Below are 27949 nucleotides of genomic sequence, written 5' to 3'. Positions count from 1 at the left end.
CTACAATAAAACATTTGCAGTGTCTACATACAGACAACATCTTGTGTTTAAAGTTTTACTTTGAAATACAATCTCAGTATATCTCAGTAAATCTAAATGCATTTATGACATCTGTGAGGGAAATACAGTTAATTGTACACAAATATATATTAAGTTACCAATCCCACTGAATAGAATAACAAACTATTTCTCAAAATCAATGTACAGTACTGATTTTAATATACCAGGGAAAATGGTTTTTCAGCTACACAGGACTTAAACATCTTCTCCACCTTAAATGTAATTTGCACCTAAAGACAGATATTGGGCCATCTGCCTTGTCTATCCCAAACGTACATAAGTTTGTCTATGTTTGTACGGTAATGTTGTATGCAACAGGTCCTTTAAAAGTGAAGCCCAGGTAAAATGTGACATTCTCATTGTTATGGGGTACTGAGGATGACTTGAGAGCTGGGATATGAAATTTCATTCCTTTGGGACCCTCTAGAAAAACCTTCTCATCCTCCGTCCAGCCTGTGACACATCTCAGCAATTTAGAGATTTCTGGCATTTTCCAAACTTCTCCACTAAACCATTTCAGGCGTTTTTCTGAAACAGACAGTAGTTTTGTGATTGTTTCAACCTTGCTCTTGTGGACAAACTTTTCAAATCCAGTTCCATTGCTCAGGAAAAAATGAGTGAAGATCCTCTTTTTCCTTGGAGGGATGTCCTTCAGTTTCTTGTCGTAGTTTTTCTGGAGATGTTCAACAGCAGAGAGAACAGTTTCATACTTGTGTTCTTTCTCCTCTTCTGTGTCATGCTCTTCTGGCCAGAAAAGTAAGACAAGTAAGAAAAGAGCACTTGGCAAGCATCTCAGTTTCTCTTTAGGAAATTGGTGACTCAGTCTTTGTAGATCCTGAAATGCAGCCAGCTTAGAAGACTGAGTTGAGAGGCAACTTAAAGCAAAGTGGGATGCTATGTACTTGACAAGGTCTGCTGGTAGCATTTGTGCCCTCATAGGATTGCTTGGGTAAAGTGAAATAATTCGCTCCAGAACACTCACAGGGTTGCCATCTTTCTGGTTTGTTAGGAGGGAAAAAATTGTTGTGATGTTTCCTCCACCATGATAATAAATCAACATGCGTTTCATGAGAGGACTTAAGTACCCTTGGTTTTGATCTGTAATAAGAGAAGCACCACTGAAGTATTTGCCATAAGCAAAAGACTTATTCACCAGCCAGTGCATTGGATGCTTTTTGGTCCTCTCAACAGTGTCAGATGTCTTCTCCTCATCAGTTTTCAGGTCAGTCTGGAAGTAACTCAAGTCTTCCGAAATCCATTCCAGTGCTTCCATCATTAGTTTTTGGAGGTTTTTCAGCTTCCAATGATACTGTTCCCATGGTTCTTCTATCTCAACAGGAATGTAATCTGTAAGGAGGTATTTAATTAATTCTGAAGACTTTCTTTTTGAGAACACATGAAGACTGCGAATTAGATTCAGCAATGCACATCCTACCTCTACTAATCCAACAAATCCAGCATTGTTCATGGTCTCATTGTCCTCAACTGCTGCATTCTTGCATTCCTGGAAACATTCAATGGCTTTTAGTGCCGTTTCCAAAGCATCTACTGTGTTTTCAGGTGTTTTTTCATCCTGCTCCATGGCTTTACATTTTGCTGCAAACCACTGCCTGTACACCTGACCTCTGGTATCAAGAATGTAGGAATTCTTTGGCCTTTTCTCTACTGCAGTTTTTGCCCACTTTTCTGCTTCTTCAAATCTGTCATGTTTGTAATTAAGTCGAGCCAGTTGCTGAGCAAAAAACGCATCCTCATTAAAACGCTTGTAAGCCGCTTTTAGAAGCTCAATGGCTTTATCTGGACACTCTTTCTCTCTCACATGCTCAATTAGGGGAGAGAAAAAGCTGTCAAATTGATCACCTTTGCTGATCCTGTGGCGTGTCATGAACAGATCTCGCAAGAACTTCATGTACTGATCTTTACCAAACCTGTGCTCAAACAGCACATCATTGTTGAGAAGATCCAAAGCAAGATCACTTTGTTGTTGTTTGTCACCCAGAAATTGGAGGATTTCCTTTGCAACCAGTGGATGAATGATTCTGACGGAGTTAATGTAGGTGTTTTCATCCCTCAAGTGTATCAAGACCAATTTAGCTTGCTCACTTAGAGAAGTCTCAAAGGCATGTCGTCGAAACCTATCCACACAGATGGACAGAGCCAGGAGAGCTTCGCAATGTGACTGAGAGATGAATGAGTTCTGCACATAAGTGTTGAGCAATGCCACATACAAAACAAGCTTAGTAACAACAGACTTGTGGTCAATGTCTTGCAGTAAATGCTTGACAAACAACTTCACATATTCAGCAATTTTGTGGCTCTCGAATTCCTCACTCATCAGGACAAATGTTAGAATGAATTCTGGCTTGAACTGCTTTTCAAGTCTTTGTCGTTTTTTGGAAAACTGCTTTTTTTCGGTCTCTGAAAGTTTATGAGTAATAGAAACATTCTGTTGAGGTGATTCCTTGCACATCTTCTCTGGATTGTGCGATCGCCTACAACTTAGCAGAATGAAGCAGAGAGTTCCACGTGCTATTTTCTTGGTATTGACAGCCACTTCCAATTCATTCTTTACATCTTCTAAATACTCTTGATCACAGTCTTCAAATAGCAGAAGAACAGGGAGGCATTTTTGGGGATCTTTTTCTTCGTATTCCCGAAGCCAAACTGCATCTTCTGAAACAACCGATGCAGATTTTGAATGATTTACAACGGCACACCTTAGATCGCTTCGATTATTCCATAGTACCTGCCTTGCCACTGTACTGCCACCACTACCAGGATGATGGTATATGTTGATGCAGCTGATGGGTGCCCGATCCAAACTCCAACAAAGACAGTCTTTCACCATATTGTTGACTTCATTGTAAGCATCTCTTTGAATAACCTCCCCAATTATTTTTTTATCCGCAAGCCAGAGATTCATCCAAGTTACTTTTCCTCCATGGTAAAACTGCTGCTCAATCTTTTCAGATTCCATGACATCGGGACTAGTTTCTTCACAGTGGTTTAGACTCAGAATCTCCAATGAACATCTTGTTTCCTCCTCTCGTGTCTCAAGGAAACACTCCCCTTTGACATGGATCGGTAATCGTTTGGTGGCCCGTGTAGTTGTAGGCTGGACCTGTTGGAGGGTTGCATTTACCTGACTTACTGTCATCCCAACAACACTTGAACTGTTTACTGTTTCCATGTCACAGGATCCTAGAGCAAACCTCTGCCAGTCCTTGAAATTCTCCTCCGATTCAGTAAGGCAGATAATGTCTTCATGTCCTTCCATGTCAGTGAAGAACTCATAGAACGTGTTTAGGAATGGTATGTCAACAGGGGAAGTAAGAAAGAAGATCACTTGAAAGGTTCCTTTTGGCAAGATATCTTTGCAGATCAGTGACACACAATCTTTTAGAAGGGTTCTTTTTGTTTTGACCCAGGTCTTCTCATCACAGGGAGGCTCGTTGCCTTTATAATCGCTCCGCCCATTGCAAAATATCCAGCTGGTTTGATCAAACAGACGCAGATGACTCTCGAAGTCTCGGATGCTCAAGCCGCTGGGAATTTTGTAGTTCTGCATGAAATGGCGGTTCACTACATGGTGCTTATTGTATTCATGGCATAAACCCGCCACATTGGAATCTGGATCAAAGTCAAACACACAGAAGATGTTCATGTTTAGCAAAAAATCAATGTGTTGCAGATCCTTCTCCTGAAATCGATTGGTGACAAGTATGTGCCATTTTTCCTTGTCCATTATTTTATTTCCACCTGTTATGAGCATTTTGAGTTTTTTTCCCAGGTTCTGGCACAGTTTTGGTGCTGTGAAATTATCAGTTTTCTCTGCCTCTTCTCTCTGAGCATCCCTAAAACTGATCTGTTGGTAGAACTCATTCAGGTCAGCCACTGGTTCTGTTTTAGAACCCACTCTCCGATAAGCGGTTTTCTTCTCAAACTGAACTTTGTTTGCCTTCTCATTAAAATTTGGCAGGCTAACAGAGAACACCTTATTCTTCACTATGCTCACTGCTGGCTTAATATCAACCTCCACAACATAGTGTTCCATGTTGCTGTTTGAACCAACTACTTTAACAAACTGAGGTTCACCAATACATAGTCGTACAAGTGCGCTATCAGAGCTAGAGAAACTCCTCTCAATGTAATCTAATGAATCATAGTATACATCTTTTTCCTCGACAGGAACACCAATGATTTCACCATGTACATAACCAGTGTCACCTCTACTGTCCATGACACCAAAATGTATTGTGCCATTTGTACGAACATTCATACAACCAGTAGCAAACTTCAGCACTTCCTTTGCGAACTTGGCCTGTAGTCTTTGACGGTCCAGTGTTGCAGCAGTGGCAAATGACTTGTACTCATGACACGGAATAATAAAATCACTAACCCCTGATTCTGGTAAGAGTACACTGTTCTTAACATATGTAAAATCACCTTTCATATCAAAAGGTCGTAGTTTTGAATCTCTCTTTGTTGTTAGCACAAGTACAGAATCTTCTTCCTTGTTATTCTCTTCATTGACATCGGCTCTTGTGTCAATACTTTTAATTGCACTTGCTCCATGGTCATTTTTTCCAGAAGACTCTTTGTGTAAATTATCATGTTGTCGTTGGGCTTTTTGTGAATTAATTACTAACTCGTCTCTTTTTTTGATTATCAAAAGCGCAGGCCCGGATTTCATTCCAGTCTCTTTTTTCAGATATTCTTCTGATAGTTCACGTAGGATCCGACCATCTACTTCCTCTTCATGAAGTTTTTCGATGTATGTTTCTTTAATTCCTACTGATCTTAACCAGATGCTCACCATAGACTCATTCCATGTCTCCAGTGGAGGATCCTCTGGCTTTTCTGCAAACCAAAAAATAGCCCAAGGTGAGATATTTTACTTTAAAACAATATCTGGTAAGTGCTGTAAAACAACATTATACTTGCCCATTGTTTAATGGCTTCTAATGATCATTCACAGGACAAATGTAGACACCTTTACATTGAAGACCTTGAAGAATAGAAATGAGATTGTTAAAGCAGAGACATTTTTAAGCAGTCAACAATGCACTCATCTGAATTTTGTATTTCAGATTAATTTCATCATTAAATAACTGTACAGGAGTGAGTAAACAAAAAGTTGCATTAATTTATTTAACTGTTTATTGCTAATGCATCACATCTATATAACAAAGTGCATGCTATAGATTCATAAATAGTCATACCATAAACAAAAAATCATAAACAAAGTATGAACATTATAGATTTTCAATATCAATTATTCAGGTGATTGCATGGACATGCACAGGAGCATGGAGAACTTCTGTCAGAGATGCTACTTCAAGTAGTGAAATATATAAGTATTAGTAATGGCTAGACGACTGGGTCAGAGCATCTCCAAAATGGCAAGTCTTTTGGGTTGTCCCGTGGTTAGTACCTACTAAAAGTGGTGCAAGGAAGGACAACTGGTGAACCATTGTCAGGGTCATAGGTCATACTGATGCATGTGGGGAGCAAAGGCTCACCGTTCTGGTCCGATCACACAGAAGAGCTACTGTAGCTAAAATTGCTGAAAAACTGAATGCTGCCCACACTCTTAAGAAAAATGTTTCTAAACAGTACCAAATTAGGGTTCGTCGGCTTGTAACAATAGCAGAACCCTTTTTGTTGCTAAATAGAACCCTTTTTACAAGGTTCCATAAAGAACCATACTTTAAAAAAGCTATATAAGACCTTAATGGTTTTAAATACCCTTTTCAATGATATTTATTTTCATTAACATTAGTATCTTCATATTATTAAAATTACTATGATTATTATAATTTTTTAGAAATTATTCATTAACATTGTTTTTTTTAGCCCTCTATCTGCCTGGTCTTAAATCTTGTTGTCTCTATTTGGGTTTTACATTTTAAAAAAACAACAACAGCATGTTGTGTCAATTAGCTACTTTAAGCTACTTTGAAAAACAAAAAGGCGAGAATAAAGAACCCTAAACTCTAACACAAAGAACAATTTCAGCATATAAAGGGTTCTTCAGGATGATACGCTACTAAATAGAACTATTACTGCGTGTAAAGAACCTTTAAAGAACCATCTTTTTTTTAGAGTGCATGACAGAAAGGAGTCAGGCTACATGATGACCCCAGTTCACTGCCGAAAGCACATACAAAATGGGCACATGAGAGTTAGAACTGGACCATTGAGCAATGTAAGAAGGTTGCCTGGTCTGATTTCTATTAGATCAGGTGGATGGCTGGGTGCATGTGCGTTTTTTACATGGGGGAAGAGATGGCAGCAAGATGCACTATGGAAAGAAAGCAGGCTGATGGAAACAGTGTTATGATCTGGGCAATGATCTGCTGGGAATTTTTGGGTCCAGGCATTGATGTGGATGTTACCTGTGTTTTCTGTCATTCTTTGCGAAGTCTTTTATGTTCAATGTTACACTGACATTCTGAGCCCTTGTATCCTGGTTCCCCATGTCTTAGTTTTGATCTTATATTGTCTATTGTCATGGATTGCCCTGTTTGCCTGTGTTTTCTGCCCTGGTGTTGATTATCTGAACGGTGTTATGACCAATTGCCTGTTACATGGATTATGATTCTGGATTGCCCAAAAAGCTGCATTTGGATTTTAACCCAAGTCTCGGAGCAGTCCGTAACAGAAGACTTTGCCAACTACAGATCCAGCAGTCTCTTTAGATCCAGAACCATCATGGGCCCAGTCGACCAACTCTTGTATCTTAAGCAGCGTAACCTATCAATTGAGGAATATGTCTAGCAATTTTGTGAGTTGTCATTTCAGGTACCGTTTGATAAAATTGCACTGAAGGCAAGGCAAGGCAAGGCAAGTTTATCACTGTTAGCAATTCATGTAATTTTTACAATAAATTTTACAACAACATGTTGTATTCATGTTTTTATTGTAAATGCAAATGCATGATGGGAAATTTATGGACAGTCCTGTAATTTTATTGTAACTACACTGTAGAAGCATTATTTTACAGCCACCGCATAGCATTGTGGGATCGCTGCTGTTTGAATTTTGAAATTGCGCGGCCAACGGTACCAGAGAATCAAACATTTTTGGAAGAAGAACACATCTCAGGTATGAAACGTTAACATGAAATCTATTTTATAAGTATATGGATATATTAATACCGTTGATTTGAGTGAGTGCTGCTGATTGTTTCGTTTGGTATATTTCAGTGACATTAGCTTCAGTGACGAGTCGACTGAAAACAACCTGAACTGACCGCAGTGAGGTGGCGTCTTCTTACTCAATCCATACGGAAAAGGACCACATGCAGGTGCAAGGTATGAGATATTCACAATTTTTCGTTTGGTATATTTCAGTGACATTAGCTAGGCACGTTAGATCCCTATAATGTTAGCTCAACTCGCCCCGACTCGACTCGCTCACTCCCGGTATAAACAACCTGAACTGACCCCGGTGAAGTGGCGGCGTCTTGCTCAATCCATAAGGAAAAAGGTAAGCTACCACATCAGGTACAAGACACTAGATATTCACAATGGAAAAACAAACATGGTGAGTAGAATCGAGTCGAGCTTGTAACGTAACGTTAATGGAAAACCACCACAATGACGATAGCTCAAATAACGTTCTCCCAGACTGTAAAAATAAGCATTAATGTTAGCCCGGTAAGCTTCCTTAGCTCAGGTTATTATTGCATTGATTACACTTGCTACTGGACAGGCTGTTGTAACGTTATTAGGACTTCTGTTTTGCTGTCTTGTAATCGGGGGTCTTGAAGTCGTGGTTTGCACACTAGCATAAACGTAGCTTGTAGATTTTACGGTCACTGAATAACATTACTTAACTTACAGAATTAAACGAAGATACCAGGATTGTAATTTAATTAATATTTCAAATAACGAGATTGAAATATGGGCTTTAATTAAATGACAATGTTGGTATCTTCATTTAATTCTGTAAGTTAGCTATAACGTTAACTGTGATAAAAGCTGAATATAGCATCTGGTATGTTCAGATGTTATAACTTTACTTTGTGCTTGGCCAACCAGGGTGAAAGTAAGCTGTCTTTATCTAAAATAAACTCATTGTCATTAAATATTTTTAAGCCTTGGTTCTGTTGAAAGGCTTTCACTGCTCTCTTTGTGTTCAGAGAAGGCAGCAAATTATCAGTAGTATTAAAATCAAGTTAACCATTTTGTTTGTCTCAAATTATATGTGGCTGCCTGGCAGACTGTATGGAATATTAAAATAATAATAGATTTGTAATTGGTATTTGTTGTGTAATTGGTAATACATTTGGTAATGTTTACATTTTTTATTCCCTAGCCCTCTGCCACAGCTGCTGATATCCAGAGAGAGACCCTACCCAGCACACCTTGCTTAACTGTACAAGGTATATTCTTCACTTATTTTGTTAAAAGGGTAGTTCACTTTTAAATGAAAATTACCCCATGATTTACTTACCTTCAAGCCATTCTTTCAGACAAATACAATCTGAGTTATACAAAAAACAAACAAACAAACAGACACATCCAAGCTTTATAATGTTAGTGGATCAGTTTGAAGCTCAAAAAAGTGCATCTATCCATCATGAAAGAGCCCCACGCGGCTCTGAGGGGTTAAAATAGGCCTCCTGAAGCGAAGAGTTTGTGTAAGAAAAATATCCATATTTAACACGTCACAAAGTAAAATTCTAGCTTACGGCCAAACAGCCATATGTAGTCTACTTGCATTCAAAGTGCAACTTACGCAACTTATGACGTCAGAAGTAGCGTGGTGCGTCATGGCGTAGTGTAAATATCAGCAGTACGTTGCATAAGTTGCGCTTTAGAGTAAATTCTGTTGTTCTTTTGGCCGGAAGCTAGTAATTTTACTTCATGTAAGAAAAATATTAATATTTAAAACTTTACAAACTCATTGCTTTGCTTCTGAATGCCTTTATTAACCCCTCAGAACTGTGTGAAGCACTTTTATGATGGATAGATGCACTTTTTTGAGCTTCAAACTGATGTTGCAATCCACTGCCATTATAAAGCTCAGAAGCATCAGGGTGTTTATTAATATAACTCTGATTGTAAATATATTGTGAATTTTATCCATTTCTAGGTCAGGATTTCTTTTTCAAATGGTTAAAATGTGCATTAAAAAGTTGGATGGAGACCCAGCTATTACTGTTAAGTGTCTGTTCTATGTTCTAAGTTGGTATTCCCATGCAGGAAATTTATGTGTAAACAGAAGAGTCTGACGGACATCAGTTTAACATTACGACTTTCATTATTTAATTAAATAAAACATTTTGAAGTGTGGTTAAGGTATTTAGCAGATGCTTTTGTCCAAAGCGTCATTCGATATACAGTGCATGCATACAATGACATTATATATTTACAAAAAACAATGTAAAAGCCAATGTAATTCTAAATGTTAAGTTAAGTTGTTAATATTAAATAAATACATCAAAATCATTTTCGTTTATGAGAAAGTAGGAATAGGTTACTTTTGTTTTTTTACACAGTATTTGTAATTATTTAACAGATATGAAAACTTAAAACTTTTTTTCCTCTCTCTCGGTTTTCAGAACTTTTTGTGGAATCAACTCCCAGACGGGCTGCAAAGCAGAGAAGAGATACGGGCTCAACGCACCTGTTTACACCCTCCTAAGAAAACAGTTTTTAATAAAAGATTAAAAAGATATCATTGTTGTGTTTTTAATTGCCTAATATGGATAATTACAGCATTGTATTGTAATATTTACAAATAACAGGATATATACAGTACATTGAATTACAATATAAAATTTTAATTCTGTCCTGTAAAAATACAGGAAATTCCTGGCAACTGAGTTGCAGTAAATATACAGTAAATTGAAATAAATTACAGCATTTTACTGTAATTATGCTACTATAATCACAGTAGCACTGCTGTATAAATACATTACTTTATTGTAATCGTAAACAGTAATAATCCTGTATATTACTTGCTGTAAATTTACTGCAATTAGTTGCCAGGAATTTCCTGTAAAATTACAATAAATTTTTAACAGTGTAGCACATTTCATACACAATGGTAATTCAAGGTGTAATTCATAGAAGAAATTTAAATAATCAAAATAAATAAGAATAATTAAAACAGTTTAGAATACATTTTTTAATAAAATACAGTAAAAATAGTCGGGACGCACAGTGGCACAGTGCTAATTCCATAAATGCATAGCTAAACAGATAGCTAAACAGATGTGTTTTGAGTCTGGATTTGGATTGTGACTACTGTAGGAGCACATCTGATCTCTTCTGGAAGCTGGTTCCAGCATAATAGCTAAAAGCAGACTCACCATGCTTAGAGTGAACCCTTGGTATTTCTAGATGATATGATCCTAATGATCTGAGTGATCTGTTGGGTTTATATTCAGTGAGCATATCTGCAATGTATTGAGGTCCTAGGCCATTGAATGATTTATATACCAGTAATAATATATTTAAAATCACTCCTAAATGTAACTGGGAGCCAGTGTAAAGACCTGAGGACTGGTGTGATGTGTTGTCTTGATTGGAAACAAAGCATCTAATTATTGCAATATTTTTCAGATGATAGTATAATAATAATAATAATAATACATTTTATTATAATAATAAAAACAAACTCAAAGTCGCTTTACAGGGCAGGTAGATAATAATAACAATGCAAAACAAAACAAAACAAAAATCAAACACAAATGAAAATGGAGGAGGCGTAGGGCTACGGATAGGCAGAGGTGAAGAGATGGGTCTTGAGGCGGGACAGGAAGATGGTGAGGGACTCAGAAGTGCGGATCTCTTGGGGGAGGGAGTTCCAGAGCCTGGGAGCTGCCCTGGAGAAGGCTCTGTACCCAAAACTGCGGAGGTTGGACTTGTGGATGCAGAGGAGACCGGCTGAAGTGGATCTGAGGGACCGCAAGGGTTTTGTTAGGGGGAGAGGAGGTCAGTGAGGTATGAGGGGGCCAGATGGTGAAGGGCTTTGTAGGTGAGGACCAGGATTTTGTAGGTGATCCGGTGGGAGATAGGAAGCCAGTAGAGTTGTTTTAGGACTGGAGTGATGTGGAGCCAGGATTTGGAGCGGGTGATGAGTCGGGCAGCTGCGTTCTGGACCAGTTGGAGTTGTTTGATGTAGGTAGAGCTGATGCCAAGGAGTAGTGAGTTGCAGTAGTCCAGTCGGGAGGAGATGAAGGCGTGAATGATTCTTTCAGTAGTGGGGGGTGTGAGAGAGGGTCTGATTTTGGCGATGTTGCGGAGATGAAAGAAGGAGGTTTTAATGACATGACGGATATGGGGCTCAAGGGAGAGGGTGGAATCAAAGATCACGCCAAGGTTGCGGGCCTGGGGAGATGGGAAGACAATGGTGCCGTCGATGATGAGAGTGGGGTTATTGATTTTGCCGAGTGTGGATTTGGAGCATATGAGGAGGAATTCTGTTTTATCGCTGTTGAGTTTGAGGAAGTTGTGTTGCATCCAGGTTTTAATAGCTGACGTCTGTTGATGTGGGAGAGGGGAGGATTGTGGGGGGATTTAGTGCTGAGGTAGATTTGGGTGTCATCGGCATAACAGTGGAAGTCCAGGTTGAAGTGGCAGAGTATCTGACCAAGGGGGAAGATGTAGATGATGAAGAGGAGGGGGCCGAGTACGGAGCCTTGGGGAACACCTTGGGTGACTGTGGCAGAGGTGTGGTTATGGAGAGAGATGAAGTGGGATCTGTTGGAAAGGTAGGAGCAGAGCCAGCTGAGTGCAGTACCTTTGATACCAAGGTCTTTGTGTCTGGTGAGCAGGATTTTATGGCTCACAGTATCGAAGGCTGCACTCAGGTCGAGGAGGATAAGGATGTTGAGGGAACCGGTGCGGATGTGAGAAGGTCTTTGAGGATTTTGAGGAGAGCGGTTTCTGTGCTGTGGAGGGGGCGAAAACCAGATTGGAGAGGTTCAAATTGGTTATTGGCATGAAGATAGGATTGTAGTTGTGAGGCGACTATACGTTCCAGGGTTTTAGACAGAAAGGGGAGGTTGGATATTGGGCGGTAGTTGTTAAGGGAGGAGGGATCCAGACCAGGTTTTTTTAAGGATTGGGGTGACAAGCGGCATTGTTGAAGGCAGAAGGGACAGTTCCAAGGGTGAGTGAGGAGTGGAAGAGGTTAGTGAGGTAGGGGCATAGGACGGGGAGGCAGGACTTCAGGAATGGAGTAGGGAGGGAGTCAAGGGAGCAGGTAGTGGGTTTGGAAGAGCTGATTAATTTAGAGATTTCAGGAGGGGTGACCAAGTCAAACTGGGAGAGAAGAGGGGCAGTGGTAGGTGCTGGAGTAGATACTGGGAGGCCAGATACAGGGGATAGAGATTGGTGAATGATGTTGATTTTGTCAGCGAAAAAGTGGAGGAATGAATTGCAGAGATCCAGAGTAGAGGTAGGGAGGGTGTTGGTCCGCTTGATGAGGTTGTTCATTGTGGAGAAGAGGGTTCTGGGGTTTTGACAGGGGTTGGTGAGGATGGTGGAGAGGTAGGCAGATTTGGCAGCAATGAGGGCATCTTTGTAGGCAGTGAGGTGGAGTTTATAGGCTTCATGGTGGACTGTGAGAGATGATTTTTTTGTCAGACGTTCAAGTTGGCGGCCAGTTTGTTTCATTTTCCGGAGTGCAGGTGTATACCAGGGTGAAGAGGTGTTAAAGGTGAAGGTTTTTGTTTTGAGGGGGGCCAGAGTGTTGAGGGAGGTAGTAGGGATGCACCGAAATGAAAATTCTTGGCCGAAACCGAAAACCGAAAAAGAGGAAACCAAGGCCGAAAACCGAAAACCGAAACACCGAAAGAAATGATGCCAATTATTAGTACCATTGCATTTATGGCTATGACTGTGTACTAACTTTACTAAAATCAAGGCATTGCAATTGCATAAAATAATATTAAAGTTTCAAAGAATAAATCAATTAAAATTGTATGCAAATATTTATTTAGCACATTGCAAAGTATATACAATTAAATGTTTAACTTGACCCCACTCATGTGTACATTAAATAATAATGTAAAAGCCTACTGGCCTGCAGAAAGGTTTAAAAATTAAATGTTCTCTCATAAAAACAAAGTGCATTTAGGCCAATACTGCCATAGCCCATAATAATATCTGCAGCTAGGCTATATGCTCATGGACGTGAGTTGCAAAAACCATAAACAGCTAAGGTAAACACACACACCTCTGAGAAATGACGGCTGCTCTGGTACACGCAAGGTCTCTCGCTCCCTCTCTCTGCCGCGCGCGCGCTACGTATGCGCGCTCATGCTCGCTCGCGATTCCGGGAGATTTAAACTAATTTGCGGGCATCAGGGAGCCGTTATCAATTCGCGGGAGACTCCCGGAACTTTCGGAAGACTTGGGATGTCTGTGTTTTGAAAATCGCTGTCCGTGGGTCACTCTCAGATATATTGAAATACGTCCACACCGCAGATATGTTGCTTCAGACAAGCACGTGCAGGTCGCGGTATCTGCTGTTTGCGTCATCACAACATTTCGGCCGTATTGTTTCGGTGATAAAAGTCTTTCGGCCGAAAACCGAAAATGCTCTTTTGGGCCATTTTCGGCCGAAAATTTTCGGTGGCCAAATATTCGGTGCATCCCTAGGAGGTAGACAAGGTGTAGTTGAGGTGGTTTGTGAGATCATCAGGTGATATGAGAGTTGAGTCCAGGTGGACAGCAGGTCAGAGAGATGGTGGGGATCGATAGATTTAAGGTTGCAGAAGGTGATTTCTCTGAGGAGGCTGGGGCGTGGGGTTGGAGTAGGGATGGTGAACCGTATCAGTTTGTGATCAAAGAGGGGAAAGAGGCATGGATGAAGGTCGAGCACCGGTTGGTTTGTGGAGCATACCAGATCAAGGATGTGTCCTTTATCGTGGGTGGGGAATGTGACATGTTGGGTGAGAGTGAAGTTGTCCAGTAAAATGGTGAATTCTGATGACAGCTTGCAGGTGGGGGAGGTTGCTTGCTATGTGGATGTTTAAGTCACCGAGTAGCAGCAGACGTGGAGAAAGAGATGAGGCTAGTGTGAGGAGTTCAGTAAAATCAGAGAGGAAGGAGGGATTTGGTTTAGGTGGCCGGTAAATGAGGATGACTGTCATGGAGGAAAGAGCTTTGAAGGCGAGATATTCAAACGATGATACTGAGGGGAGGGTGAGTTCTGTGATCCGGAAGTTCTGATTGAAAATAACAGCGAGGCCACCTCCACGGCGGGAGGGGCAGGGTTTGCAGATGTAGTTGTAGCCAGGGGGGGATGCTTGATTGAGGGAGAAGAAGTCATTAGGTTGTTGCCAGGTTTCAGTGAGCAGAAGGAAGTCCAGAGTGTTGTCGAGGATTAGTTCATGGAGGGCAAGGGCTTTATTATTGAGCGATCGAGTGTTGAGGAGGGCAAAGTTGGCATGGTGAGAGGGTGGTGGGATGAGGGCAGGCTGGAAAGATCCGAGATTGTCCCGGTTAGCAGTGCGTGTGGACGGTGGGGAGGGGGGGTATTACAGTTGAGGGGGGGCAATGAGTGGATTTGCAAATGATTGGAGAATAGGTGTATCTGAAGTGCGGACAGCACTGTGGTCCAGTACGGGTTTTCTGTGCAGCCAGACGGTGCGTTCGGCCCTATGTGATCCAGCGGGGGAAGCATTCTGATGACGTGCGAGAGGTGCGACAGAGCGTCCAGGTGACCAGATGGATGGAATGGATTGTCCGTGGTGAAAGTAAACAAACTTGCGGCGAAAGCTTCTGTGGATGTAACAGGGTCGACGTAGAAGTCCGAGCTGTTTGATGACTGGGATGCAGGATGGAATGGAGTAGTTGATTAGTTCGACCAGTTGCAGAGTTGAATATTTGAACATGATGCCGAGCGAAGGGACTGAGAGCTCTGTGATAGCAGTTAGCCGTGGACTAGGGGCACAGAGGTGAATAACTGATGTGAGTGCCAAAATGATCCACGGCTCGAACATGGCTCGCATCTGGTGGAGGTTGCCTGTGAGAAGGAGGTAGGCAATCGGGTTAGCTGCTGTAGCAGCTAGGATTAGCCGCCACGCATTGGGTGAACGAGGGCAGCCAGTTGTGGCTAACCGACGAGGCGACAGTCCGGTCGAGGAGCCCAAGTGGCTTCGGGAACCAGCTGAGAGGCTGTCCAGAGATAGGGGTACAGCAAACAAAAATAAACAGGAACAAGAGAGGCAATAGCTGACGGAGAAGCGGCGAATAAACAGCGCCAGCGTCCTCTCACGTCGAGTGCTCGAGTGCAGTGAAGGGTTACAAATTTAAGAATCTATTTCAGATATGCTTCCTTACATAACATCACGGTGAAGAATACTGATTTTAGCTTTTAAGGTTAAGATGTCAGCAAAGTCGCAATCTCTATTGTGTTTTAAATGAGTCAGATCACTGAGATTCTCACCTTTCGGAGCCCAGACAGTGAATCGTTAGGTTGATTGGATTAGCTGTAGGGGAGACTTTCACCTTTGTCTTTAATGGCTCTGGGATGGCCCTTGGAACCGGAGTTCCTGGCCAGTATCAGCATTTGAATAGGTATGCTGATTAAATTGAGACTGCCGGTCTGGGGCGGGTTCCTTAACCTGTATACTCATTTACATGCTTTGTTTGAATTTGTCTCCACCTTCAAAAGTCCCTCCTCCTAAAATGCCTATAAGACACCATGTCAATTTATGTACGTTAGATAATGTTGGAAGTACTGCAGCCACGTACAGCGGAGTTCTCAATAAAGAATAACTTCTGTTGAACGCAATCCCAACTGTCTCCTGGTCTCTGCTTCGATGAAAGAAAACTTTCCAACAGCAACTAGTATGCTGATTTAGTTATTGCTTTGACATGACTACTGAAATTAAGGCCTGACTCCAGAGTCAATTTGGTTCTCTCATTATTTGGCTCAGTGGGAGCATACAGGTTGAATAGGAGTGGCGCAAGAATTGAGCCTTGAGGGACTCCGCATGTCATGGATGTCCACTCAGACTTATGGTCTCCTATACTCACATAATAACCTCTCCCTCCTAGGTATGACCTGAACCATTTTAGGACTATCCCAGAAAGCCCGACCCAGTTTTCCAGCCTATCAAGAAGTATGTTGTGATCGACAATGTCAAATGCAACACTGAGGTCGAGTAGTACCAGCACTGATAATTTGCCTGAATCAGTATTTAAGCAAATATCGTTTATTATCTTTTTGAGCGCTGTCTCTGTGCTGTGATGCGGTCAGAAACCAGATTGAAAATGGTCAAAGTATCCATTCGAGCTTAAGATTTTGTTCAGCTGATTGAAGACAACTTTTTCAATGATCTTGCCTATGAAAGAAAGATTTGAGATCGGTCTATAGTTGCTTAATATGGTATTATCCTGATTGCTCTTTTTCAGGAGGGGCTTGACAACTGCAGTTTTCAGGGAGTTTGGAAAACTCCCAGAGAGAAGTGAGGCATTTACCACTTCTAGAAGATCTGCTTCTAAACAGTTTAACACACTTTTGAAAAAAGATGTGGGAAGTGCGTCAAGGGCATAAGTTGATTTAAGGTGCTGTACAGTTTCTTCCAAAATGTTGCCATCAATTTCTTCGAAATCAGACATAGTGACTACTTTCTCAGGTTGTGGTCTGACCCCAGCGCAACTCAAGGACGTGCTGATCACCTTTCTGATATTATTGATTTTCTCAGAGAAGGAGGAATCAAACTCACTGCACTTGCTGTCTGAGAGCAATTCACTGGGAATCTGGCTTGGGGGGGTTGTCAGTCTTTCTACAGTAGCAAAAAGAGTGCGTGTGTTGTTGTTGCTGTTTATAATATTTGAGAAGAAAGTCTATCTAGCTTTGCCTAGTTCCACATTGAAAGCATGGAGGCTGTCTTTGTAGATGTTATAATGGACTACAAGTTTTGTCTTCCGCCACATGCACTCTGCTTTTCTGCATTGTCTTTTCATATTTTGCACTGCTGTTGAGTTTCTCCAAGGTGCTTTTTGTCTGCCACTCTTCTTCCTGACTTTTACAGGAGCAATATCATCAATTACACTTTTAACTTTTGAGTTAAAAGAATCAAGGAGAAAATCAACAGTCAGCAGATATGCTTGGTGTTAAAGATATAGCCTTCATAGATAGTACACTAGTGGTCTCATTTAAGCATCTCTTCTTGACAGACACAGATCCAGCTTCAATGGCAGGAGAGATCAATATATCAAAGAAAATACAGAAATGATCAGACAGTGCTACATCCTTAATAACAATCGATAAAATGTTTAGACCCTTACTGATAAGTAAATCTAGAGTGTGTCCACGATTGTGTGTACAAGCTGAGTCAGATCAAAAGTTTTAAAAACAGTTTTGATTTATTTTGCCATATTGTTCTCTGCATTATCTAAGTGAATGTTAAAATCTCCAGCAATGGCAAAACAGTCAAACTCTGAGGTAATTGTTGATAACAGTTCTGTAAAGTCCTCAGCAAATGCTGGAGAGTATTTTGGAGGCCTGTAAATAATGATAAGTAAAATGCGTGGAGCACCTTTTAACACAATACCTAGATATTCGAAAGACGGGTAATTCCCAAATGATATTTGCTTACATTGATACACATCTTTAAAAAGAGCAGCTACACCCCCACCTCTTCTACCCGCTCTGCAGACACTCATAAAAGTAAAGTTAGGAGGGGATGTTTCATTGAGGACTGCACTGCAGCTGTCTTCTAGCTCATTGGTTCCCAACAGGGGGGTCGCGGCCCACAAGGGGGCCTCAGCGAGCTCTGTGGGGGGTCGCGTCATATTTTGAAAAGTTTTGAGCAATTTGCATTAAATAAAAGTCCTTAACTTTTTTCTGTTCAAAATTTATATAATGAGCGAGTTCATCATGAATCCATTTTCCAAACCGTGTTTTTGTCTTATCCTGAATCACAATGGTACACCTATAATAAGTGATTACATTGGGACTATTTTACCCTGGTTCGGATCGCTGCCGCTGCGGAGTAGCCCAGTACCTGCGTGACTCGTCATAGACGCACACAGAGAGAGAAGTAGTTCCAGCTACAATGTTCTTCCGAAAGACGCATTATTCTGTTAATAAACGCAAGTTTATTATCGCTCGCTATAGCGCCAAAAGCCTCAAAAGTAAAGCCTCACATTGATAAAGCCTCACAAATAACATGCAAGTATTGAGGCCCCAGACAGAAGTCATTTAGTAATAGCCTATATTCATTCTTTTTTTACCTACACACAAGTGTGAATACTGATATTTTTGTTATTGCATTTAAAAAAGGGCAAATTTATAGGCTACTCCTAGGCTTACATTTTTCAATTACAAAGGGCCTACTAATGTTTTTGTTATTGTATTTTCAATATTATAGGCTATTATTTGTGCATAAACATATCTGTTTATAGTAAACATGCCGTTTGTTTGAAAACATCATATTTTGTACAAGAGCGAAAATATCATTAAATGTGAAGGGGGGCCCTAAAATATTTTCTTGGGAAAAAGGGGGTCTCAGACAAAAAAAGGTTGGGAACCACTGTTCTAGCTACCCTGGTAATCCAGAGTTCTCGCAAGAGCACAAGTTGAATTTGCTCAGTGAGTTACTCTGGTGTCGAGTAATGATGCTCATTAAATATGCCCCTCGATCTGAGCTGCACCAATCACATCAGGTTATCTGATATAGGTGGGCCAGAGGCGAGCTAAACAGATGACAACAGCGCTGTGACGTCGAAGTCATTAGTAAACATTGCAAGATGGCTATGGATGAACACCAGTTGTTTGAAACGGCTTTGGCCCCTACAATGAACAAGTTAGACTTGGCTTTTTATCTAAAACAGGAACAGAAGACGGCACTCGAATCTTTCCTTTGCAAGAAGGACGTTTTTGCTGTTTTGCCGACCGGATACGGTAAGAGTCCAGTTAGCTCCGTTGGTAGCTAAGCGTATGGGGTTTATTGTTGTTATTGGTCGTAGTGTTATCCAATTGCGTGCAGTGAGGTTTTCAAATGCATGCTTGGTGCCGCCCCTCGAGCTGGGCGATTTTCATTAGTCGACGCCAGACCATTAATCTTTTAGATTTAGGTCTGGATTTCCAGGCTATCTTTTAGCCATGTTTCATTTAGAAACATAAAATCCAGGTTGTTTGTGGTTATTAAGTCGTTGACTAGAAGTGATTTTTTTTTTTAAGTGAGCGGATGTTTAAGAGTGCTAACTTAACAGTCTTACTTTTTGTCCCCACAGCAATCTTAGTTTGACGTGTAATAGGCATCAGATTAGTTGGATTTGTTTACAGTTAGCCACCTTATCTAAAACTTTTTCCCACTGTAAACTGGCCAAATTTAATAAAGCATAGAAGTTCTCAAATGCTGAACAGTTGTATAATTACATCATCAGCAGTCTTTGTCTTAGTTCCTGTATCCTTTGTTCTCTTACGAGAGCTACTCTCGTACTGCGTAAATCTTACGCTAGGGGAAAATCTCTTTTCCGCGAGATACTGAAGCCAAAAATTATCCTTAATTTTGAAATAATGTAAAACGCGTTGCGGCAGCATGCAGACACAGGCGAGACGGCTTGTGCGCCTATTGGCTGCCCTGCGGCAACTGCAGCAGCCTATCGATAAGGCCCACTCGTGACGTCAGCTCCAATGGGGGGCGCTTCGCGCCCAATACGTCACGTCCCGCCAGAATGGGCGTGGTCTAGGGCTATAAACATAGCTTCGAGAGGCTAGCTCACTGATTTTTCATCTCTTCAGCGAAGCTCTCGCATCGCTGGATCCGGAGAGAAGCCGCGCCGTTTGAAGAAGCCTTTCAGCGGGACGAGTCGACACTCTGAAGCCGCTGGCCGCGCCGCCTTCAGTCGCCTTCCTGCTGCGCTATCCGGCGTTATATCCTTTCTCTGCTACTGTGTTTTGTGTATGTGTGTGTGCTCGCCGCCGCGACACACACTCTCATTGCACTAAAAGAGCCGGGCGTCTTTTTCAACCCCTTTCCTGAGGATCACGCAGCTCTCGCGCTCGCGCTCGCTGACGGCGACCGCCCTCACTGCGAGCCAGTTACTGCCTATGGTGACTCTGAGGACTCACCTGGCATCCTTCTCCGAGACTGCTCCTCCGCCCCCCCCAACCCGCAAAGCTCGCCGGTGCGCCCGCTTGCCTTGCCTGCTTGGGGGATGATACCTGCTCTCCCTCTGTTCGAGCCGCGCAAACCGCGCCGTTCACAGGGGATGTCAGGAGCGGACGGTCACGGGGCTAGCTTTCTCTCTCCCTCTGTTCGAGCCGCGCAAACTGCGCCGTTCACAAGGGAGGCTGGAAGCGGACGATCGGGGTTAGTTTTTCTTTACGTTACAAGAAAGCTACCCTGCCCTTGCGCCCCATTCACGCGTCACTCACCGGCGAAAAGAGAACTCAGTTCCCTGATTAGGCGACTGGAAATATCAATATTGCAGCAAACGAGCCTGTTGTAACACGCACGCTTGCAAGCAAACGCCGAAGAAAACATGTTGACGCTCTCTTATATGCTCATGCATCTACACACCTTTGTGTTCCCCCCTGTGGCTCAGTGGTGGAATCTTAGGTTTTTCGCACGAGAGACCGGGGTTCGAATCCCGGTCTAACGGCAGATATATTATGCCGCCAATGCTTCGCTCTGTCAGTTCCATGAAAGGCGACTGCAGATGTGCATTTTGCAGCCAACGAGCGCGCTGTACAACCCGCTCGCCTGCACCCAAACACCGTTTCTATGGTTCCCGTGCGTCACTGGCGAAAGGAGAAAAGGGTGTTTTTAGCCCCGCTGCGGCCGGGCCGACCTCCACTCCTGACACATTTCTCATTCCCCTCTTAAGTTCAGGTGACTCGAAATGTCAATATTGCAGTGAGCGAGCCTGTTGTTTTGCACGCACGCCTGCAAACAAACGCCAGCATGTTGACGCTCTTTGATAATACTCGCGCTACTGAATGTCTATGTGTCTTCCTCTGTGGTCCAGTGGTAGATCATCAGATTTTCGCGCGAGAGACCCGCGATCGAATCCCGGGTCTACCGGCAAAACACATTTTTGCCGTCAATTCTCGCTCTGGCAGTTCCCTGAAAAGGCGACTGCAGATGTGTATTTTGCAGCCAACGAGCGCGTGGTACAACCCGCTCGCCTGCACCCAAACTCTGTTTCTATGGTTTCCGCCTCTGAAGTTCAGACGACTGGAAATGTCAATATTGCAGTGAACAAGCCTGCTGTAATACACGCACGCCTGCAAACAAACGCCAGCATGTTGACGCTCTCTGTTTCTATGGCAACTTCTCGCTCGTTCAGTTCCAGTAAATGCGACTGTTCCAGTGTATTCTGCAGTAAACAAGTCGGCGAAGCAGCCCGCTTGCCTGCACACAAACGCCGCTTTTACGGCTACCCAGATAAATCCCATAAGAGTGTATTTTCTGGTGTCCCGGCCACGGCCGATGGTGTTACGAATGTAGACGAAATGCCCACTGCCCAGTGCTCATTCCTACACACAAACACAGCCCGTCACACAGGGCTCGCGCACATGAAATCGACCCAGGTCGATTGCGCATTAAACGTGGTAAATGTGCCCACTGCCCAGTACCCACAAACACTACGTTCCGCATATCTCAAGGTTTCTGTAAAAACAAAACCAACGTGCATTCGCTCTGCTCAGGCGGACAATGCTCTCAGTGTTGTAAATGTGCCCGCTATCCCGCGCCCACATTCACACATAGACATGACAGGTCCTACGGGACTCGCCCAGCCCCCCCCTCTCGGTTGACCACCGCATAGGAGTCGAGCGCGGGCAATCTGCCCGCTGTTATCAGCGCGCCCCCTGCCTCGAAGCGCGACGCTTATGTTACAGCACACCGAAGCCCCTCTGTCGCTGAGCGACCAGAGCGCGCTCCGCATTCAGCCCCTAGCCATTCGTGCAGATGCATGGGCAAGGCTACCCGGGGGTTTTGAAGTGGGTGCTAGACATTATAGAAAGAGGCTATTCGCTACAGTTTCGCCGACGCCCTCGCCGCTATGTGACGCGCGTCGAAGCTACGGTAAAAACAGAAGTAGCACCACCTACTTCGAGCCGAAATTTTGAAACTGTTGAGCAAAGGGGCCATAGAGCCTTTATCTCAAGCTCAGAGTGAAGGAGGGCTATACAGCAGATACTTCCTGGTACTGAAAAAAGACGGGGGTCTCAGACCCATACTAGATCTAAGGCAACTGAACAGAGTGCTTGCGAAGCAACAGTTCAGAATGCTCACGACCAGAAAAACCCTCACGCAGATTCGCCGAGGAGATTGGTTTGTGTCAATAGATCTGAAAGACGCATATTTTCAAATACAAATAGCGTCACGTCACAGGCGACGTTTGAGATTCGCCTTCGAGGGCCAGGCATATCAGTGCTCAGTCCTACCGTTCGGCTTGTCTCTAGCCGCTCGCACCCCTCAGACTACAGGGCATGCGAGTATTGAACTACTTGGACGATTGGCTGATTCTAGCTCAATCTCACTCGGTGCTCATAGAGCACAGGACCATTTTGCTCGATCACCTCGAGAATCTGGGTCAATTGGGCGAAGAGTTCTCTGTCTCCCAGACAGATAATATCTTTTCTGGGCACAGAACTGGACTCGCTGTCTATGATAGCGCGACTGTCACCAGAGCGCGTACTAGACATTCAGCGCGCAGCGAGCTCTTTCCGCTGCGGCGCATCTATCCCGCTCAAGAAATTTCAGAGGATGCTAGGTCTCATGGCCTCAGCATCATCAGTACTTCAGCTGGGCTTGCTTCGCATGCGCCCGCTACAGTTCTGGCTGAAAGCGCGAGTACCGCGCCGAGCGTGGGCTTCCGGTCTGCTTCGTCTCAAGGTCAATCAGAAATGCATCGCAGCTCTGAAACCTTGGAAAGCAAACGACTTGTACCAATCAGGTGTTAGCCTGGGGACTTCCTCGAGTGTGAAGGTAGTGTCTACGGACGCCTCCACCTTGGGATGGGGAGCACTGCTCAAGGGCAGACCGTTCTTCGGCCAATGGTCAGAACGGGAGAAGCTTCTACACATAAACTGCCTCGAAATGTTGGCAGTAGACAACGCACTGACGCGTTTTTGTCCCTAAATACGAGGACACCACGTCCTGGTCCGCTCGGACAACATGTCAGTGGTGTCCTACATAAATCGCCAGGGCGGCCTCAGGTCCCGAAACCTGCACAGGCTGACAGAACGCCTCCTGGTGTGGGCTCAGCGCAACCTGCTCTCGCCGAGAGCAGCGCATGTGCCAGGGCTCCTGAACGTAGGACCGAACAGACTGTCCAGGAACAATGTTCCGACAGGCGAATGGCCTCTACACCCACAGACAGTCCAGCTGCTGTGGAAGAAATTCGGCAGAGCGGAAGTAGACCTGTTCGCGTCTCAAGAAAACGCTCACTGTCTGGAATTTTTCTCCAAGAGCAGGGACGCGCTGGCTCACGTATGGCCCCACCGCCCGCTCTATGCCTTTCCTCCCGTCTCTCTCCTGCCTCAGGTGATAGAACGGATCAGAGAAGGATGCTCAGTGCTACTCGTAGCGCCGTTCTGGAAAAACCAACCCTGGTTCCCAGTTCTGATGCAGCTAGCAAGCACTGCCCCATGGCCAGTGCCAGTGAGGAGGGACCTCCTCTCTCAGGCCAAGGGCTCGTTTTGGCATCCGCGCCCAGAGCTGTGGTCCCTTCATGTTTGGGCCATCAACGGGTACCCGCTGACCTCCCCAAGCGGAGTGTTAAACACGATCACGCAGGCTAGAGCTCCGTCTATGCGACGTCTCTATTCCTCGAAATGGTCAGTGTTCTCCAGCTGGTGCACAGCTCGTGGCGTGTCGCCCCTAGACTGTGGGGTGACGGAGGTTCTCTCCTTCCTACAAGAGCTGTTGGACAAGGGCAGGACCCCTTCCACGCTCAAAGTGTATGTGGCGGCCATAGCAGCGTTCTCAAAAACAACGCTGGGTCAGTCAGTAGGAAGGAACGATTTAGTCATCGTCTTCCTTAGAGGAGCTAAGAGACTGAATCCTCCCAGACCTCCCTCAGTCCCTGTATGGAACCTTTCTACAGTGCTGGAAGCCATGAAAGGTGACCCATTCGAGCCTTTACAGACGATTGATCTTAAACACCTGTCTTTCAAGACAGTGTTTCTTCTGGCTCTCGCTTCAGTGAAGCGCACAGGGGACTTACACGCGCTCTCAGTAAGCGCGACGTGTATGGAGTTTGGGCCTAATGACTCAAGAGTTATACTCAAACCTAAGCACGGTTATGTTCCAAAATCCCTCAACACACCGTTTAGGGCGCAGGTCATTCCCTGTCAGCCCTACCGGTCTCTGACGAGGAAGGAGACGCAAGCTTCCTTTGCCCAGTCAGAGCATTAAGAGCTTATGTGTCTCGCACGTCTGTTTTCAGACAGACAGAGCAGCTCTTTGTTTTCACTCTACGGACGTTCTAAGGGACTTGCCGTGTCGAAACAGAGCCTATCCAGTTGGATAGTTGATGCTATAGCGCTGGCTTATACCTCTAAGGGCTTACAGTGCCCATTTGGAGTCAGAGCACACTCCACGAGAGGCGTGGCCTCGTCGTGGGCTTGGTCTAGTGGGATTGCCTTGCAAGATATCTGTATGGCGGCAGGCTGGGCCTCCCCGTCTACATTTATAAGGTTTTATAACCTAGAGGTTCCCGCCTTGCAGGCTAAGCTGCTTTCGGTCTAAAATCGGTACTGTCTGCCCTGATGTGTTCGGGCCAGAATACTGAAACTGCTTGAGCAAATGCTCGCTGTTGGATCGCGCAGCTCTATGGGCAGTGTGTAAGACCCACTATATTCGTCAGTCCAGGCCGGGGGTCGCCCTGACTGTACGACACATCATCAGTATAACTGCTCCTTATAAGATGTTATATTATTACAGGAATGATGCTATTCTAGCCACTCTTTCCTGGGCTCTCTGTGAGTCCCTTATGATCATGTACTATATGAGCCCGGGCACTTGCCCTTGGGACTTTGGTGCTGGATCTTAGCATGCACGGCGTTTTACACTGTTTCCCCTAGCATAAGATTTACGCAGTACGAGAGTACCTCTCGTAAGAGAACGTACTCGGTTACTAACGTAACCTCGGTTCTCTCTAGAGAGGAAACGAGTACTGCGTATCTTGCCGTGCCTGCACACGCTCTGGTTCGCTTCGGCGATGAAAAACCAGTGAGCTAGCCTCTCGAAGCTATGTTTATAGCCCTAGACCACGCCCATTCTGGCGGGACGTGACGTATTGGGCGCGAAGCGCCCCCCATTGGAGCTGACGTCACGAGTGGGCCTTATCGATAGGCTGCTGCAGTTGCCGCAGGGCAGCCAATAGGCGCACAAGCCGTCTCGCCTGTGTCTGCATGCTGCCGCAACGCGTTTTACATTATTTCAAAATTAAGGATAATTTTTGGCTTCAGTATCTCGCGGAAAAGAGATTTTCCCCTAGCGTAAGATTTACGCAGTACTCGTTTCCTCTCTAGAGAGAACCGAGGTTACGTTAGTAACCGAGTACGTTCTCATGTCTAGTTTGTTTCTATGGTTGCTAATTACATTCACTGGTGTCTTATTTAGTTTCTCGTTATCTTGTGTGTATTTACACCCTCAATTTCATTCAGTTCTTTGTCCCGTATTATCTTTACCAATGTTTGTAAAGCTATTCACAAGTTCACACTTACATATAATTAGATGGAGTAAAGCTTTATGCGTATTTGTTGTGTTGTCCAGGGAAGGGCTCCGAGCTCGGAATTTGACCCGAACCCAGAGTACTCCCCCGTGTATCGAAGTGATTCGATCTAGAAGTGTGGAGAAGGGGTGGTGGAGGGATGCTGATAAACTGTCAACAAATCTCCGTTTGTTGACAGTTTATCAGCATCCCTCCATGCTGATAAACTGTCTATTACACTAATGTATTATGCCTATTACACTAATCTGATGCCTATTATACCTCTTATGGTTGATTAACTGAATGCTCTCCACCAGTGTTAATTATGTTAATTATCTGAACGTGCTCCTCCCGAACTTTATTAATAAAACATAATTAAATTTTTTTCCAGTGTTCCTCTCTCTGGATTATCATAATTTTGTTTTTTAGAATAAAATTAAAATGCTGCAATTGGATCTACCTCTTCATCTTTCTCGCCTAGCTGCCGTAAGAGTTAAAGAGAGACTGTTATTACATTCTCATTGAATCACGGCAAAAACAACGATGGCAAGGTAAAAGTCACCCAGAGTTAAAAAAAAGAAAGAAAAAGGTTGGTATATGATTACTTACATTCATTCATCTAGAAATGACATTACAGAATTCGTTTTATTTTTTTGCTGGTTTTCGTTTGCATTTAAAGGGCCAGACACAAAACTTCAACATTAACATGCTATATAAAAATATATGTGAGGTTTTTTGAGCTAAACTTCACACACACACACTCTGGGGACATCAGAGATTTATTTTACATCTTGTGAAAAGGGCATTATACCACCCCTTTAAATTACATTCCCTGTGTGGTACAGAACAAATATTTTAAGTGTCCCATATTTTCATATAAAGAACCACTATTGTCCCTTATTTTCCTTTCCAGAAGTTGGCAACCCCAATTGTAAGTCCACAAGACTGTATACTGTAAGTGCATAGGAAATTTGCCATTTGCCATTTGCCTTGTTTTTGGTACAAGGACCAAAAACAAATCAGGAGAGAGATCCAACCCAAATCCTGATAACAACCTATTAGGAAGAGAAATCACAATGAGTCCTGTATCGACAACCTGACATTGCTAATACAGTACATGGGGCTTATGTACATTTCAGAAAACCCCTTGCTCACAAATATTACATGCTAATATTGCATAACCTTGCCACGGCGGGCCATTCTAAAAACCATAGCTTACCTTGTATGGCTGTGTCTTTTCTAAACTAGTCGGAGTCAGCTGGGTTTTAAATTTAAGAGTTAATTCTCTGTCAAAACACGGAAGTGTCAAGTGTTTCTTAAATGCGTCATAGACAGCTATTTAACCATTTTTGTAATAACATAAAAAGGGCGCAGCTAGTTGGAATCCGGATATTTGGCGCGAAGAAAACGTTAAATGTTAGAAAAATTTATTCTTTGAAATATATAAATAATGTATTTCCCTGGGTCTGACGGTGTGCAAGCTGTCAATAGGGGCATCCGTCCCTGCAATTTGAGCTATTGTAAGACAGAAATAATGACTGTGTGGTTGAAAAGCCTGTTTGTGAAGCTAGTTCATGACAACTGCTTTCTCAATGGCAGCGCATATCTGAAAGTTTGAATGTGTGATCATCGTCCTACTTGTCAAAGGTTTAATAGACACAGTTGAATTGTTGTCATTTAGGAATAATAAGCTCGTGTGTATTTGAATCGAGATTGCGATTTTGGGATTAAACAAACAAACTCACAGTTGTCGAGTCTCTGCACTGTCTGGGATTCAGCCGCCGTCCTTGCATCGAGAAGAGACCAATCTTCCAAAGGGACAAACCTTTGAACAATGTGTAAATGCCATGTAAATCAAATATATTATACAAAATTGTTAGATTATTTGCATTTCACAAGTTTTACCCGATAAATGAAGAGTGTCACAGTGTGTGCGTGCGCAGCACTCTCTGCCTTCAGCTCTGCCCAGCATCAACACTGTGTGATACACAGGTACTATAGCCCAGCCTACCTGTTACGCAAGGTCTTAACTTTCGATTTCCTGAAAATGAGAGGAAAAGTTTCCTATAGCTATAGGCTATGTATATTAACACCAATGTAAAATAATAAAGATGATATTTAAGTAATCATAAGTAATAAGTAATATCATTGAACACAGAGAAAAAAAGCGCCCAAAGGCACACAATGTTTGCCTTCTTGTCGATTTACAAGTATTGGTTACACTTTATTTTACGGTG

General features: G+C 43.3%; 1 protein-coding gene and 2 long non-coding RNA genes across 5 annotated transcripts in view; 2 read left to right on the top strand and 1 right to left on the bottom strand.

Moving 5' to 3' along the window:
• LOC309512585 overlaps window positions 1–27949 on the top strand; it is a 65423-nt gene that overhangs the window by 29242 nt on the left and 8232 nt on the right. The gene's annotated exons all lie outside the window — the stretch shown is intronic.
• LOC309509887 (sterile alpha motif domain-containing protein 9-like) lies at window positions 112–27695 on the bottom strand. Its single transcript, XM_082184857.1, has 4 exons — window positions 27618–27695; window positions 27458–27537; window positions 5005–5068; window positions 112–4920 (listed from the first exon to the last, which is right to left on the bottom strand). The coding sequence occupies exons 3-4, from the start codon at window positions 5006–5008 to the stop codon at window positions 347–349; spliced, it is 4578 nt and encodes a 1525-aa protein (XP_082040983.1). The 5' UTR covers window positions 5009–5068; window positions 27458–27537; window positions 27618–27695; the 3' UTR covers window positions 112–346.
• Window positions 5086–9745, top strand: LOC309512769. Of its 3 annotated transcripts, none has more exons than XR_014211180.1 (3): window positions 5086–7376; window positions 8383–8449; window positions 9632–9745. It is a non-coding gene; the product is annotated as an uncharacterized lncRNA (long non-coding RNA). The 3 variants fall into 3 exon arrangements; XR_014211181.1 differs by lacking the exon at window positions 5086–7376 and adding an exon at window positions 7433–7551; XR_014211182.1 differs by lacking the exon at window positions 5086–7376 and having other exon boundaries at window positions 8158–8449.

The sequence above is a fragment of the Leuciscus leuciscus genome (genome assembly GCF_965113295.1).
Source record: "Leuciscus leuciscus genome assembly, chromosome: 1".
In the NCBI taxonomy this organism is placed as follows: domain Eukaryota; kingdom Metazoa; phylum Chordata; class Actinopteri; order Cypriniformes; family Leuciscidae; genus Leuciscus; species Leuciscus leuciscus.
The sequence above is the reverse complement of the archived record's forward strand: the minus strand, read 5'-3'. Positions and strand labels throughout refer to the sequence as shown.